Below are 16,146 nucleotides of genomic sequence, written 5' to 3'. Positions count from 1 at the left end.
CTTGCATCACCATCATAAACATACACTCGTGCTCATTCATTCACTCCTTCACTCATTCATTCATCTAAGGAGTCAGCAGAGCATAGTGGTTACCAGCAAAGAATTCTGAGTCGACGAGACCTGGCTTTGAATTTCTGCCTCTTGATGAATTCTTCATGCAATCTTGGGAAAGTCACTTAAGTTCTCAGAACCTCAACTTTCTCATTTGTAAAACAGAAACGATACAGTATTACATGAGGATCAGATGACATAGTGTCATAAATCATTAGCACAGTGCCTGGCACCAGAAAATGATAATTCCAAAACATCTATCAATCGATTGATCTAATAGAAATATAATGTAAACCTCAAATGTGAGCCATTTATGTAATTTTAAGTTCCTAGTAGCTGTCTTAAAACAATAAAAATAAACAGGTGAATTAAATCTAATAACATATTTTACTTAAGCTAACATATCCAAAATATTATTCTTTAAGCATGTAATCATTGTAAAACATACCAATGATGTATTTTACATTTTCCCTTTCATACCAAGTCTCTGAGATTGGGCATGTATTTTGTATTATAGCACATCTCGACTTGGACCAGCTGCCTCAAGATGTGCACATTCCCCAGGGTGTGGTCCTGTTCTGTTCTTTCCTCTCCATGTTCTGTCTCACATGACCTCACTGACTCCCGCAGTTTCAATTATCACCTCTAAGTGAATGATGATGGGAGAGTCTGACAGGGAACAGACAGGATGTGCACAGAACATGCTAAGAGGGGCATGCGACCAACAAGGGTGAGTGTTAGCAGAGGCCTAAGAAAGTAGCCTTAGCATGGTAAAGTCCTAACGGAAAATGGGTGAAATAGTTGTCATCACAAATATCAAAGATCACAAGTATAGATTATCCTAACCACAAAATTGTCATAAACTTAGCAGCCTAAAACAACACACCTCCATTAACTCACAATTAATAATACTAACACAGCTGTCATATAGGTCAGGAGCCTGGGCGTGGGCTAACTGGATCCTCTTGCTCAGGGTCTTACAGGCTGCCCTCAAATATTTGCTGGGCTGCACTCTCATCTGGAGGCTCGACTGAGGAGGAATCCCCCTCCAAGCTCATTCAGGTTGCTGGAAGATTTTGTTTCCTAGCAGCTCAGTTACTGAGGACCCTCAGCTTTCTGCTGGATGCCACCCTCAGGTTCCGGAGGAAGCCCTGGGTCCTAGAGGCCACCTCCATTCCTTGTCACATGGGCTTCTCCAGCGTGGCCTTTTATAGTTCATGAAACTTCAAGGGGAGTCTCTATCTCCAGTCTGCTAATATGGCGTAATCATGAGAGTGACATCCTGTCACCTTTTCCATGTTCTAGTGTTGGAAGCAAGTCACAGGCTCTACCCACACTTAAGGCGATGGTATTACACAAAGATATGAACATCAGAAGGCAGGGAATTTGGGGGGATCACCTTGGGGTCCATCTGCCACATGGGATTTGTGAAAAACTGTAAAGAGTAACGAGTTCAAGGGGCTTAAGACACTCCTCTTCCCATTTAAATTTTAAGTCAAAGAAAGAAGAGATGCAAAGATAACTTGCCAAATAGGAGTCAAAGAACCAGCTTTATTAAGTTCTGAACAAGCTCCCCAAAGTGGGGGACCTGAGAGGGCTAGACTGGAGAATAAGGTGGAGTTGCCCATCTTTCTCTCAAAGAAAAGATAGGCAGGCTCCAGGGGCAAGGCTGGCCAGATTTACCCTCCCAGACACACACAGGAAAGGTGGACCAGAAGGAGAGAATGGTGTGCTTTCCTTTAGAAGGCGGATTAAATCAGAGCAAACACAAGAGTCAGCCCTTTTGCTCTTGAAAATATGGCCTGATAAATATTGGGCTCTCAATAATCAGTTGTGTTCCTCCTCTTTTCTTGAGGAGGAAAAAATAAGGGAGTGGGGAAAGGAGCCAGAAGTGGCCTCTCCGGAGGTAAGGACCTGCCCTCAATAAACTTGAAAGGAATTACAGTTATGTTGAAGCAGGAAGAAGAGCCAGGCCCACAGCTAGGTAATAACTCCTAACATGTGCAGAGGGGTTTGTAGTCTCCTGAACACTTCCATGCTCACTGACCCACTGAATCTTGATAACAACAGTCAAGGCAGGGATTATCATGCCCATTTGAGAAATGAGGAAGCTGAAAGTCTGAGTGATCACATGACCTCGCGGACCAGTTGCATGGCTGGTCCTTGAAGCCACATTTTCTGGTTCTCCATCTCATCCCCCTTCCACTGTCTATCATGCTGGCCACAGGTTGAAGCCAATGCAGAGCAACTCAACCTCTCTCTCACTTACATCTGCTGTTATTCTTTATATCCACCTAAGAGAAAGTTTAGCAAAGACTTAACTTCATAGCTGGAGAACAGCTAGGTGCCGAACCGGCGTGGGTGCCCTCAGAATATGTCCCATCACATTTACCTTGCTTGTTACAGTTGGCCAGGGGTTGAGAAAATAACAGGTGTGCACGGTTCCCATGCTTTAGCATCTAAGAGTGCTCCAACGGGGTGGTCCTTCACCTGTGGTTTTCTGTCCTCCTTGCAGAAAACCATCCAGGGAAGACTTGGTATCCTCCTGAGTTTCTGTTATCCTAGAGGATGGAGCCCTTCAAACCAGCCCTCCTTCCTCTATCTCGAGTGTTTGTCCTGCTGCAAGGCTCTTGTTCACAGACTGGAGGTCTGAAAGTACAACAGGAATGAAGCAGAGTGTGACCTGGGATCTTCTCAGTGACCCATTGCCCCAAATGAGGCATTTTTAGCAGGTTGCTCTAAGCCAGTTGGCCCCAATAACCCTGGGCAGGCCCTATGGGATGTTTTTTCCAACTTGGAAGCTCAGGTTAGTACCTGTGGTGGGGTGGCGGTTGGGGGTGATCACAAAGAGCTCATGTGTTTTCCTCGGGATACCACTAGAACACCTGTTGAGTGACGTTTATGGACCTTTGGCTAGGATCTGACCTGAGGAGTAGAAAGAGGAGGAAGCGGCATCACATAGAAAGAGAAAGAAGTCTGTAGAGATATCTACCTGATGTAGGGAAAGGGGGGTGCGCACGCTTGAACTTGTGAGTGCAGGTGTGCTGCCTGATTAAGCAAGAATATACCTGGGTATGTTCACGCTAGGGTGAGTGAGCATCCTTTTGTGTGTAGATCCTTGAAATTCAAGCAGGGTATATCCTGAGAAGTTGACATTCCCAAATCCTCAAGTATCTTTATAGGACATTTCCCCCCTTAAATTAGTAGAGTGTGTACTTGAAAAAAAAAGTATTTTGATGACCTCTTCAGATCTTTAATGATTCCATTACTAAAGACCAAAGCCATTTATAAAATATTAAAATTAATTCTCCAGTAAAATAAACTCCCCTCTCCATTGCCTCCTATCATTACTCAACCAGCATTCATGCAGAGTTGAAGCAAAGCTTCTAAGCTGAAAGGAGGTCATGATGAATGATAATGCCACGCCCCTATTAACTTTTGTGGCAAAGGGAAGACACTTTGCAGAACGTTTAAACCTTTCCTGTGCTTAGAGTCAGCCCATAGCCACACGACTGCCTCTGCCACCCAGTGCTTTATGGAAATGTTAATGGGGCTCCCAGCTGTATTCCAAGAGCATTTCCACGGAGAATCCTGGGTTCCCTGGGCAAATTCTCACAATACTCAACCGCCTTTTGAGCAGTCACCAAAGTATTCACTCCCACTCAGTGAGCAATTTTTGCCCTGGCTGAAGCACTTGCTGAAATGATTTCATAAATCTTTTCCTTGTTTTCAAACACTCACAAGTCAGAGCCACCGTCAGATTCCACATCCGCTCCTTAATTCCCCCATGGCTTCTAGTTTCTAGCTAAAACCCATCACTTCCTTAGACTCCTCACTTACTTTTCACTTCCATTGCCACCTTGGGCGGTTGGCTTTATTTTGGGAAATGATTTTTCACAATAAAATAAAGATTTTCATCACTTCACAGGAATCGCTGCATACACCCAAGAAGAGAACCCCAGAGAACCGGAGATGTCCACTCGTCAGCCAGGTCTGCCCACTAGACAAATGTCTCCCTCCTATGTGATTCAAATCTAAGCCTCGGTATCATTAGGAATGGTGTCCTGGGTCAAAGTTCTCTTTATGGAGACTGAGCCTTCAAGGATTTGCAGCCCTAAGGGCAGAAAACCTCTATGACTGTGGTTTAGATGCGCAGGTGGGACCAAGGTTGGGCTGGAGCTGAGGTCTTGAAGGTTTCATGGCTAGTGGGCTAGCTGGAGTCTGGGGTCAGGATGAGAGATCCAAGGTCCAATTCAATGGACCAGGGACTCCCTGGGAGTTCAGGGACCCTCGTAGGTTTCCTGTCCTATAAAATCCAGATCTTGAATCATTTCTTCCTGGAAGCCATCCCTGACCTCCCCCTGGCCTCCGCACAGCCGGGTAGCTGCTTTCCTGAAGTTCCTGCCGCTACTACCATGCCTCGGCCATCGGGCCTGGGGCTCTGTGCTGGGCTGACCTGCTGGCTTCTCTCTGCGTCCCCCATGGGACTGTGAACCCCTGAAGGCCAGAATTCTCTTCCATCCTCCTCAGCCCAACCTTCATTTTGCTGCTTCTCGGCCCGTGGAGAGGATGCGCCCTTTTCATAATTCCCTGCACTCAGGACCAGCTTCAGGGGTGTAAGGCCTGTGTGGTCGCACAGGGCACCAGGGTCCCTTGCGTGGTTTCATGCTCCACTGCTGCTATCTTGCAATTCATTTTTCTTTTGAATTTTATTTTATTTATTTTTTATACAGCAGGTTCTATTAGTTATCTATTTTATACATATTAGTGTATATATGTCAATCCCAATCTCCTAATTCATCTCCCCCCCACCCACCTTCCCCGCTTGGTGTCCATGCGTTTGTTCTCTACATCTGGGTCTCTATTTCTGCCTTGCAAACTGGTTAATCTGTACCATTTTTCTAGATTCCACATATATGCGTTAATATATGATATTTGTTTTTCTCTTTCTGACTTACTTCACTCTGTATGACAGTCTCTAGGTCCATCCACGTCTCCGTAAATGACCCAATTTCATTCCTTTTTATACCTGAGTAATAGTCCATTGTATATATGTACCACATCTTCTTTATCCATTCGTCTTTCGATGGGCATTTAGGTTGTTTCCATGAGCTAGCTATTGTAAATAGTGCTGCAATGAACATCGGGGTGCGTGTGTCTTTTCTTTTTTTTATTATTAAATACTTCTCTTTCCACTGTTTATTATTAATGTACAAAATATACAAAACCAAAAGAAAAAAGAAAATGCTCATCGTCAAATCCACTGTGGCTCTAACCCAAGACCATGCACAAAACCCAACCGATCCACTGTTTTCATAGAAAACAACTGTGCTGAGACAGGTGAAGGAGAGGGCTGGGAGAGGGCAGGGCATCTTATCGAATCCACCCAGGAAGGCACCTGGTGGGGATTCAGAGGTGGCTGACAGGGCAAGGGAGCTGGAGGCCTCACACCCACAAGGTTCCGGGGGGGGCCAGGAGCACGCTAACTCCCAGAGGCAGTGCGTGTAGTGTGACTGGCATGTCCAGCACGCCGGGCTTCAGTTGATGAAAAGCTGGTCTCACTGAAGTGTTTTAATTTCCAGAATGAGCTGCAGGCAAGGGTGGACCACCACCAATGGCCTCACCTATACCAGCTAAAACTTTTCACCGGATGCCGACCTGAATTTGCCATCATTGAACCTGGCAGACCCATGATGCAAACTTGGGTGTTCACGGGAGATTGCAACGTCTTACTTGAGAAAGGACTCAATGTAAAGCCTGTGTCAGGGGAGGAGTGGGGATGATGTGTTCCAGAGCTCAGATCCAGCCTGATTGAGTCCTCTCAGTGCAGTGGGATCCACAATACCCCTTTCACCATCTCCCCACCCCACGAGGAAGCATGAACTTGGCTGGGACGATTTCATAAGTGCAGCTGATCCCGTGTCAGAGTTCTGTGTGCATGTGGAGGACCCACAAGAGGAGAGGAGAGGTGTTCTCCAGGATAACCAACTTTAGGTTCTCAGGCATAAAGGGTAATACCGGAGAGGCGCTTGGCATAAAGGGCAAATCTCCTCAAAAAGTGAAGCCAACTGGGTCTCCTCTTCAGCCGCCCAGGGTAAGGAATGTGTCCAGTCTCTCTCCTCCTCGGACTGGAGGAAAATATGTACATCAATGCGCACCAGGCGTCAGAAAACCCCCAGGAACCCAGGCAGGTGGGCACTGAGGGGGCCGGCGCCTCATCAGCTGGGGAAAGGGGAAACTGGGCCTCACAGAAGCCATAAAAGGGTGGAAGGAGCAAGGCTGCAGTCCACAGGGGTGTGGGCGGGGTGGGCAGGTGGTCCCTAGGGCAGGGGGTGCCCATTGACACCCGGGTGGTAGAAGGCACAGTTGTTCTCATAGTGGCAGTTACCCTTCATCATGAAATGTCGACAAACAGGGCGATTTGACATGTCTCCTCCACGGCTGTGGCCTCCATCATGCCGTCGGTGGCCTCCTCCGCCATGGCCAGGGCCATCATGGCCACGGTGCTCATGAGGGGGTGGCCCTTGATGGTCGTGGCCTCGGTGACCAGGGCCATCATGAGGCCGGTGGCCATGGGGCCCCCCATGTCCAGGGCCTTCATGGGGGCGATGCCCACCACCAGCACCCATTCCTCCACCAGGGCCTTCATGAGGACGATGGCCACTGCCACCACCCATGCCGCCGCCAGGGCCTTCATGGGGGCGATGTCCACTGCCACTGCTCATGCCCCCACCAGGGCCTTCATGGGGATGATGCCCACCACCTCCGACCATGCCCCCACCGGGGCCCCCTTGTCCATTTGGAGGTCCTCTTCCAGAGTGACCTCCTCTGGCCCCTCGGAATGGAGGAGGAGGAGAAGGTGGTTCACTCCCGCCTCGGCCACCACAGCCTCTATGTTATGGCCCCGGACCTGGTCCCCCATGCATCGGGCCACCCCACATGGGGTCACCTGGGCCATCCCAGAAGGGATCAACCCCCGGGGAGGGGGTGGGGGACCCAGGAGATGTGGACCCACTGGCACACCAGGGCCCCCAGGGCCTCCATGGGGACCTGGCATAGGTCCGCCAGGCCCAGGGGGGGAGTGCTGCATGCCCTTGGGACCCCCAGGGCCTCCCGGTGGGAAACCATTGGCTATGGGACCAGGGCCTAAGAGTCCATGAGGCACCAGCATCTGCTTGGTCTTGTCTGAATAGTCTGGTTGCTTCAGCAGTTCCTCTGAGGGATGGATGTTAGGGCTACCCAGGATGGAGGTGAGGATCTCCTGCACATCGATGTCTCCTCCTCCAGGACCCTGGGGGCTCTTCCCGGCACCCATGCTTCCCATAAGATTGGCCAGAACAGGAGGCAACTTGGAACTGCCTGACCCATTGGGTGAGCCACCGGTCCCCCCAGGCTCCAGGGTCTCAACATATGGGGTCTCATCCGTGGAACATTCCTCATCTAGGGGGATGAGTTTTGGGGGGATAGGCTCATAGGGCTCAGGGCCAGGCTCGTGAGGACTTTCCTGGTTCAGGAAGAGCTCCTGAAGGATCCCCTTCTCCCGCTCAGCCTGGATGTACCGCTCCTGGCTGTTGCTTCCAGGGGTGACAGGAGGCGAGGGCAGCACCAGGGGCCGGGGGCACACCCAGGGCACCTTCTCCTCCATGTTGTCGTGGCTCAGATGCCGGGCCGTCTCAAACGCGTGTCGGTCTGACAGTATCTCTCGCTTAGCTGCCTGGCCGAAGTCCTTGATCTTATTCACATTCACTCGTTCAGTTTCATCCAGTTCAAAATAGAAATACTCTCAGTTTGCCCTCCTCAGGCCAGGTCACAGTTTTCCTCTTCCTGCCTTTCCGGGTCAGCTGGCTAGGATCTCCGGGACTCTCCACTGGCTTTGCCTCCAGAGCTCCTGCTCCAAAGGGGCAGTATCCATGAGCTCTGGGACTTCAACAGGGGGAACTGGGGTCCCTGGACGTTCTGTGTCCATAGCCTCAGAAGGAGGTGCTGGCTCTGGGGAAGAAGGTTTGGCTGTGCTCGGTTCTGTGCTCGTTTTCCCTTCAAATGGGCTTGGCATGGCAACTGTGGGTGATAGCACCTTCTTCTTCTTCTTAATTTTGATGCCTGGAACAGGGGCTGAATTGAGCGCATCCGGAAAGCCCAGGCCCTCCATAGGCTGTGGCGGGATCATCTTCACTTTGATCTCTTTGGTGGCATTGGGTGTCGTGTTGAGTGGCTTGTATTTCTTCTCTGCAGGGAGCGCAGCATATCCTGGGGCAGCTGTGGAACTCTGACGCTTGAGGACGATGGGTTTAAGGTTGTACTTGTCAGAAACCACCACTGCACAGGCATTCTTCTTCATGGGCACCAAAGACGGGGTCTCCAGCTCTAGTCGGGTAGAGCGGAACTTGGCGTGACTGGGCGCCGTGGTTCGGAGGGACTTGGGCTTCTCCCTCTTCTTCTCCGGGGCCTCCTTAGCCCAAGTCTCAGTCTTCACCTCAGTCAACGGTCGCTCAGGAGGGGTGGTTCGACTCTTTCCCTCTTCTTTCCGTTTCTTCTTATCTTTCTCAGCAGGCTGGGTACTGCTCTGGGAGCGGATCACAGCCATCCAGTCGCTGACAAGGACTGAGGCCAATTTCCGGAGCTCTGCTTGAGGTGGTCAACAGTGAGTGGTAGGTGCTGCAGGGTCAGTAGAATTTGCTGCAAGAGGGAAATGTTGTTGGTTGTCTTTGAATATGTCAGCCAATTGTTAAGAAGCTTGTAACCACCAACATCAATAAACTTGACCAATATTTCTGGTGAACGGGTCTGCAGGAGAATGTTCAAGTAAGTGCATCGACTCACTCTCTTTCGTGCTTCCTTTATCAGACCGAAGATCTTCGAAATCCCATCCACACTCTTGACTTCCCCATCTCGGTTAAGGAAGCTATCCAGGCCCTTGAGAAGCTCTTTGGGGTCCATGGGACCCGAACCCATGATCGAGGTGTTTATCCAATTTTTTTGTGACGTCAGCACCTTGGGCTCAGTGGGGGAAGGGGTTAAAATTTTGGAGAAAAAAAATAAAACAACCAACCAGGACCCAAAACTCAATTATTTGGGGGGCCTCCTTGGATCAAAAAGTCTCCTTAAAAAAAGTAAAGGCCAACTCAGTATTCATTTCCCCCCTACCCAACTCCATGTAGGGAGGGGGGTCGTAGAAAAAAAGTTCTGAGTGGATTAAAAAAAGTAAACTCTGGATGAGTGAATTTGGGTGGGTTTGGGAAGGGAGGGTGGTTGATTATTTTTGATGTTATCTGGTGACGGTCCTTCGGCCACAGATTTCAAGTCCCAGGCAGCGTGGGCTGGTGGGGTGGGCAAGATAGGTGGGAAGGGACAGAAGACACAAGCGGTGGGCTGGAGGCTGCTGTTTTCCCTTTCCCCCCTCTCTCAGGATCCTTTCAAGGGCTTAGGTGTTGCCGTGGCTTGTTCCTTTTCTCCTCAAGGCCGGCCCGTCTTTCTCCGAGAAAATTCAAACCTCTAAACGAACCCCAGAATCTGCATGTGTCTTTTTAAATTATGGTTTTCTCTGGGTATATGCCCAGTAGTGGAATTGCTAGATCATATGGTAATTCTATTTTTAGTTTTTTTAAGGAACCTCCATACTGTTCTCCATAGTGGCTGTATCAATTTACATTCCCAGCAACAGTGCAAAAGTTCCCTTTTCTCCACACCTTCTCCAGCATTTGTTGTTTGTAGATTTTCTGATGATGCCCATTCTAACCGGTGTGAGGTGATACTGGTTAGAAACTACACCTCATTGTCGTTTTTTTTTAATTCATGCTCATGCCTAATTTGAAATTTTCTGCTATTTCTTTTTTCTCTTTTTCTTTTTTTGAAGATGTTGGAGGTAGGAATTTATTAATTTATTTTATATCTTTTTGCTGTGTTGGGTCTTCGTTTCGTTTCTGTGCGAGGGCTTTCTCTAGTTGTGGCAAGCGGGGGCCACTCTTCATCGCGATGCGCGGGCCTCTCACTATCGTGGGCTCTCTTGTTGTGGAGCACAGGCTCCAGACGCGCAGGCTCAGTAGCTGTGGCTTACGGGCCTAGTTGCTCCACGGCATGTGGGATCCTCCCAGACCAGGGCTCGAACCCGTGTCCCCTGCATTAGCAGGAAGATTCTCAACCACTTCACCACCAGGGAAGCCCTCATTGTGGTTTTGATTTGTATTTCTTTAATAATTAGTGATGTTGAGCATCTTTTCATGTGCCTCTTGACCATCTGTATGTCTTCTTTAGAGAGATGTCTATTTAGGTCTTCTGCCCATTTTTGGATTGGATTGTTTGTGTTTTTAATATTGAACTGCATGAGCTGTTTATATATTTTAGAGATTAATCCTTTGTCCGTTGATTCGTTTGCAAATATTTTCTCCCATTTGGAGGGTTGTCTTTTCGTCTTGTTTATGGTTTCCTTTGCTGTGCAGAAGCTTTTAAGTTTCATTAAGTCCCATTTGTTTGTTTTTGTTTTTATTTCTATTACTCTAGGAGATGGGCCAAAAAAGATTTTGCTGTGATTTATGTCATAGAGTGTTCTGCCTATGGTTTCCTCTAAGAGTTTTACAGTGTCTGGTGTTACATTTAGGTATTTAATCCACTTGGAGTTTATTTTTGTGTATGGTGTTAGAAAGTGTTCTAATTTCATTCTCTTATATGTAGCTGTCCAGTTTTCCCACTACCACTTATTGAAGAGACTGTCTTTTCTCCATTGTATATCCTTGCCTCCTTTGTCACACATTGGTTTACCATAGGTGCATGGGTTTATCTCTGAGCTTTCTATCCTCTTCCATTGATCTATATTTCTGTTTTTGTGCCAATACCATATTGTGTTGATTACTGTAGATTTGTAGTATAGTCTGAAGTCAGGGAGTCTGATTCCTCCAGCTCCGTTTTTTTCCCTCAAGATTGCTTTGGCTGTCTCAAAAATTTTTAAGATTTTTTGTTCTATTTCTGTAAAAAATGCCATTGGTAATCTGATAGGGATTGCATTGAATCTGTAGGTTGCTTTGGGTAGTATAATCATTTTCACAATATTGATTCTTCCAATCCAAGAACGTGGTATATCTCTCCATCTGTTTGTGTCATCTTTGGTTTTTTTCTTCAGTGTCTTATAGTTTTCTGAGTACAGGTCTTTTGTCTCCTTTGGTAGGTTTATTCCTAGGTATTTTATTCTTTTTGTTGCAATGGTGAATGGGATTGTTACCTTAATTTCTCTTTCTGATCTTGCATTCTTAGTGGATAGGAATGCAAGAGAATTCCATGCATTACTTTTGTATTCTGCAACTTTAACAAATTCATTGATGAGCTCTAGTAGTTTTCTGGTGGCATTTTTAGGATTCTCTATGTATAGTTTCATGTCATCTGCAAACAATGACAGTGTTACTTCTTTTCTAATTTGTATTCCTTTTCTTTCTTTTTCTTCTCTGATTGCTGTGGCTAGGACTTCCAAAACTATGTTGAATAATAGTGGCAATAGTGGACATGCTTGTCTTGTTCCTATTCTTAGAGGAAGTGCTTTCAGTTTTTCACGATTGACAATGATGTTGGCTGTGGGTTTGTCATATATGGCCTTTATTATGTTAAGGTAGGTTCCCTCTATGCCTAGTTTCTGAAAAGTTTTTTATTTTATTTTTTATTTATTTATTTTTTTAACATCTTTATTGGAGTGTAATTGCTTTACAATGGTGTGCTAGTTTCTGCTTTATAACAAAGTGAATCAGTTATACATATACGTATGTTCCCATATCTCTTCCCTCTTGCGTCTCCCTCCCTCCTACCCTCACTATCCCACCCCTCTAGGTGGTCACAAAGCACCGAGCTGATCTCCCTGTGCTATGCGGCTGCTTCCCACTAGCTATCTATTTTACATTTGGTAGTGTATATATGTCCATGCCTCTCTCTTACTTTGTCACAGCTTACCCTTCCCCCTCCCCATATCCTCAAGTCCATTCTCTAGTAGGTCTGTGTCTTTATTCCCATCTTGCCCCTAGGTACTTCATGACCTTTTTTTTTTTTTTTTCTGGAGAGTTTTTTTCATAAATGGGTGTTAAATTTTGTCAGAAGATTTTTCTGCATCTATTGAGATGATCATATGGTTTTTATTCTTCAATTTATTAATACGGTGTATCACATTGATTGATTTGTGTATATTGAAGAATCCTTGCATCCCTGGGATAAATCTCACTTGATCATAGTGTATGGTCCTTTTAATGTGTTGCTGTATTCCGTTTGCTAGTATTTTGTTGAGGATTTTTGCATCTATTTTCATCAGTGCTATTGGTCTGTAATTTTCTTTTTTTGTAGTATCTCTGCCTGGTTTTGATACCAGGATGATGGTGGCCTCATAGAATGAGTTTGGGAGTATTCCTTCCTCTGAAAGTTTTTGGAAGAGTTTGAGAAGGATGGGTGTTAGCTCTTCTCTAAATGTTTGATAGAATTCACCTGTGAAGCCATCTGGTCCTGGGCTTTTGTTTGTTGGAAGATTTTTAATCACAGTTTCAATTTCATTACTTGTGATTATTCTGTTCATATTTTCTACTTCTTCCTGGTTCAGTCTTGGAAGGTTATACCTTTCTAAGAATTTGTCCATTTCTTCCAGGTTGTCCATTTTATTGGCATAGAGTTGCTTGTAGTAGTCTCTTATGATGCTTTGTATTTCTGCGGTGTCTGTTGTAACTTCTCTTTTTCCATTTCTTATTTTATTGATTTGAGTCCTCTCCCTCTTTTTCTTGATGAGTCTTGCTAAAGGTTTATCAATTTTGTTTATCTTCTCAAATAACCAGCTTTTAGTTTTATTGATCTTTGCTATTGTTTTCTTTGTTTCTGTTTCATTTATTTCTTCTCTGATCTTCATGATTTCTTTCCTTCCACTAACTTTGGGTTTTGTTTGTTCTTCTATCTCTTGTTCCTTTAAGTGTAAGTTTAGAATGTTTATTTGAGATTTTATTTGTTTCTTGAGGTTGGATTACATTGCTATAAACTTCCCTCTCAGAACTGCTTTTGCTGCATCCCATAGGTTTTGAATCATCTTTTTTTAATTGTCATTTGTCTCTAGGTATTTTTTGATTTCCCCTTTGATTTCTTCAGTGATCTCTCTGTTTTTTAGTGATGTATTGTTTAGTCTCCATGTGTTTGTGTTTTTTACATATTTTCCCCTGTAATTGATTTCCAATCTCATAACGTTGTGGTCAGAAAAGATACTTGATATGATTTCAGTTTTCTTAAATTTACCAAGGCTTCATTTGTGACCCAAGATGTGATTTATCCTGGAGAATTTTCCATGTGCACTTGAGAAGAAAGTGTAATCTGCTGTTTTTGGATGGAATGAAAATATAAATTTTAAATGTCAATTAAATCTATCTGGTCTATTGTGTCATTTAAAGCTTGTGTTGCTTTATTTTCTGTCTGGATGATCTGTCCATTGGTGTAAGTGAGGTGTTAAAGTCCCCCACTATTACTGTGTTACAGTCGATTTCCTCTTTTAGAGCTATTAGCATTTGCCTTATGTATTGAGGTGCTCCTATGTTGGGTGCATAAATATTTATAATTGCTATATCTTCTTCTTGAATTGATCCCTTGATCATGATGTAGTGTCCTTCCTTGTCTCTTGTAACATTCTTTATTTTAAAGTCTATTTTATCTGATATGAGTATTGCTACTCCAGCTTTCTTTTGATTTCCATTTGCATGGAATATCTTTTTCCATCCCCTCACTTTCAGTCTGTATGTGTCCCTAGGTCTGAAGTGGGTTTCTTGTAGACAGCATATATATGGGTCTTGTTTTTGTATCCATTCAGCAAGCCTGTGTCTTTTGGTTGGAGCATTTAATCCATTCACGTTTAAGGTAATTATCAATATGAATGTTCCTGTTAACATGTTCTTAATTGTCATGGGTTTGTTTTTTTAGGTGCTTTTCTTCTCTTGTATTTCCCAGTTAGACAAGTTCCTTTAGCACTTGTTTTAGAGCTGGTTTGGTGGTCCTGAATTCTCTTAGCTTTTGCTTGTCTGTAAAGCTTTTGATTTCTCCATCAAATCTGAATGAGATCCTTGCCGGCTAGAGTAATCTTGGTTGTAGGTTCTTCCCTTTCATCACTTTAAGTATGTCATGCTACTCCCTTCTGGTTTGTAGAGTTTCTGCTGAGAAATCAGCTGTTAACCTTATGGGAGTTCCTCTGTGTGTCATTTGTCATTTTTCCCTTGCTGCTTTTAATAATTTTTCTTTGTCTTTAATTTTTGCCAGTTTGATTACTATGTATCTTGGCATGTTTCTCCTTGGGTTTATCCTGCCTGGGACGTTCTGTTTTTCCTGGACTTTGGTGGCTATTTCCTTTCCCATGTTAGGGAAGTTTTCAACTATAATCTCTTCAAATATTTTCTGGGGTCCTTTCTCTCTCTCTTCTTCTGGGACCCCTATAATGTGAATGTTTGTGTGTCTTATGTTGTCCCAGAGGTCTCTTAGGCTGTCTGCATTTCTTTTCATTCTTTTTTCTTTATTCTGTTCTGTGGCAGTGAATTGCACCATTCTGTCTTCCAGTTCACTTATCCGTTCTTCTGCCTCAGTTATTCTGCTATTGATTCCTTCTAGTGTATTCTTCATTTCAGTTATTGCATTGTTCATCTCTGTTTGTTCTTTAATTCTTCTAGGTCTTTGTTAAACATTTCTTGCATCTTCTCGATCTTTGCCTTCATTCTCTTTCCGAGGTCCTGGATCATCTTCACTATCATTATTCTGAATTCTTTTTCTGGAAGGTTGCCTGTCTCCACTTCATTTAGTTGTTTCTCTGGGGTTTTATCTTGTTCCTTCATCTGGTACATAGTCCTCTGCCTTTTCATTTTGTCTGTCTTTCTGTGAATGTGGCTTTCGTTCCACAGGCTGCAGGGTTGTAGTTCTTCTTGCTTCTGCTGTCTGCCCTCTGGTGGATGAGGCTATCTAAGAGGCTTTTGCAACCTTCCTGATGGGAGGGACTGGTGGTGGGTAGAGCTGGCTGTTGCTCTGGTGGGCAGAGCTCAGTAAAACTTTAATCTGTTTGCCTGCTGATGGGTGGGGCTGGGTTCCCTCCCTGTTGGTTGTTTGGCCTGGGCAACCCAGCACTGGAGCCTACCCCACTCTTTGGTGGGGCTAATGGCAGACTCTGGGAGGGCTCACTCCAAGGAGTACTTCCCAGAACGTCTGCTGCCAGTGTCCTTGTCCCCACGGTGAGCCACAGCCACCCCCCACCTCTGCAGGAGACCCTCCAACACTAGCAGGTAGGCCTGGTTCAGTCTCCTATCAGGTCCTTGCTCCTTCCCCTGGGTCCCAATGTGCACACTACTTTGTGTGTGCCCTCCAAGAGTGGAATCTATGTTTCCCCCAGTCCTGTCAAAGTCCTGCAATCAAATCCCACTAGGTTTCAAAGTCTGATTCTCTAGGAATTCCTCCTTCCATTGCCAGACCCCCAGGTTGGGAAGCCTGACATTGGGCTCAGAACCTTCAGTCCAGTGGGTGGACTTCTGTGGTATAAGTGTTCTCCAGTTTGTGAGTCACCCATCCAGTGGTTATGGGATTTGACTTTATTGTGATTGCACCCCTCCTACCTTCTCCTTGCAGCTTCTCCTTTGTCTTTGGATATGGGGTATCTTTTTTGGTGAGTTCCAGTGTCTTCCTGTCGATGATTGTTCAGCAGTTAGTTGTGACTCTGGTGCTCTTGCAAGAGGGAGTGAGCGCACGTCCTTCTACTCCGCCATCTTGAACCAGTCTTCCATCTTGCAGTTCTTAACCATGCTTTGAACAAGGGGCTCTGTATTTTGCACTGGGCTTCGCACATTATGTAGCTGTTTGTGCATGCGTAATACACTGGTGACCAGGCAGTGGTTTTGGAGGGTTGGTATGCCTAGACATTAGATGAGAATCCCTAAGGGCAGGGACCACAGTTATCCAGCACTTTCTGACAGCACCGAGCATCGGCCTAGGCACAGGGGCATCCATCCAATGGCCTTTACCCACTGGCCTTGGCTGGGGCAATTTGAAAATAAGGAGAGGGTTCCCGGCACCCAAGGAGACTCTTTAATGAGAACCCTGGACCTACTCCTGAAGGTCATGTGTTTCGGG

The 16,146-nt window shown here is 45.6% G+C and overlaps 2 protein-coding genes across 2 annotated transcripts in view; one reads left to right on the top strand and one right to left on the bottom strand.

Annotated features, from left to right (window-relative positions):
• Positions 1-16,146, top strand: part of CSMD2 (CUB and Sushi multiple domains 2) — a 668,360-nt gene that overhangs the window by 184,811 nt on the left and 467,403 nt on the right. The window lies entirely within an intron of this gene.
• Positions 6,212-9,003, bottom strand: LOC307187973 (serine/threonine-protein phosphatase 1 regulatory subunit 10-like; the record flags this gene model as incomplete). Its single annotated transcript, XM_079924589.1, is given in 6 exon segments — positions 6,212-6,947; positions 6,951-7,024; positions 7,027-7,835; positions 7,837-7,942; positions 7,945-8,676; positions 8,679-9,003. Coding segments are annotated over 6 exon segments (2,622 nt in total). The 3' UTR covers positions 6,212-6,371.

The sequence above is a fragment of the Stenella coeruleoalba genome (assembly GCF_951394435.1).
Source record: "Stenella coeruleoalba genome assembly, chromosome: 1".
Taxonomy (NCBI): domain Eukaryota; kingdom Metazoa; phylum Chordata; class Mammalia; order Artiodactyla; family Delphinidae; genus Stenella; species Stenella coeruleoalba.
Note: the sequence above shows the minus strand (reverse complement) of the source record. Positions and strands in the feature narration are given on the sequence as shown.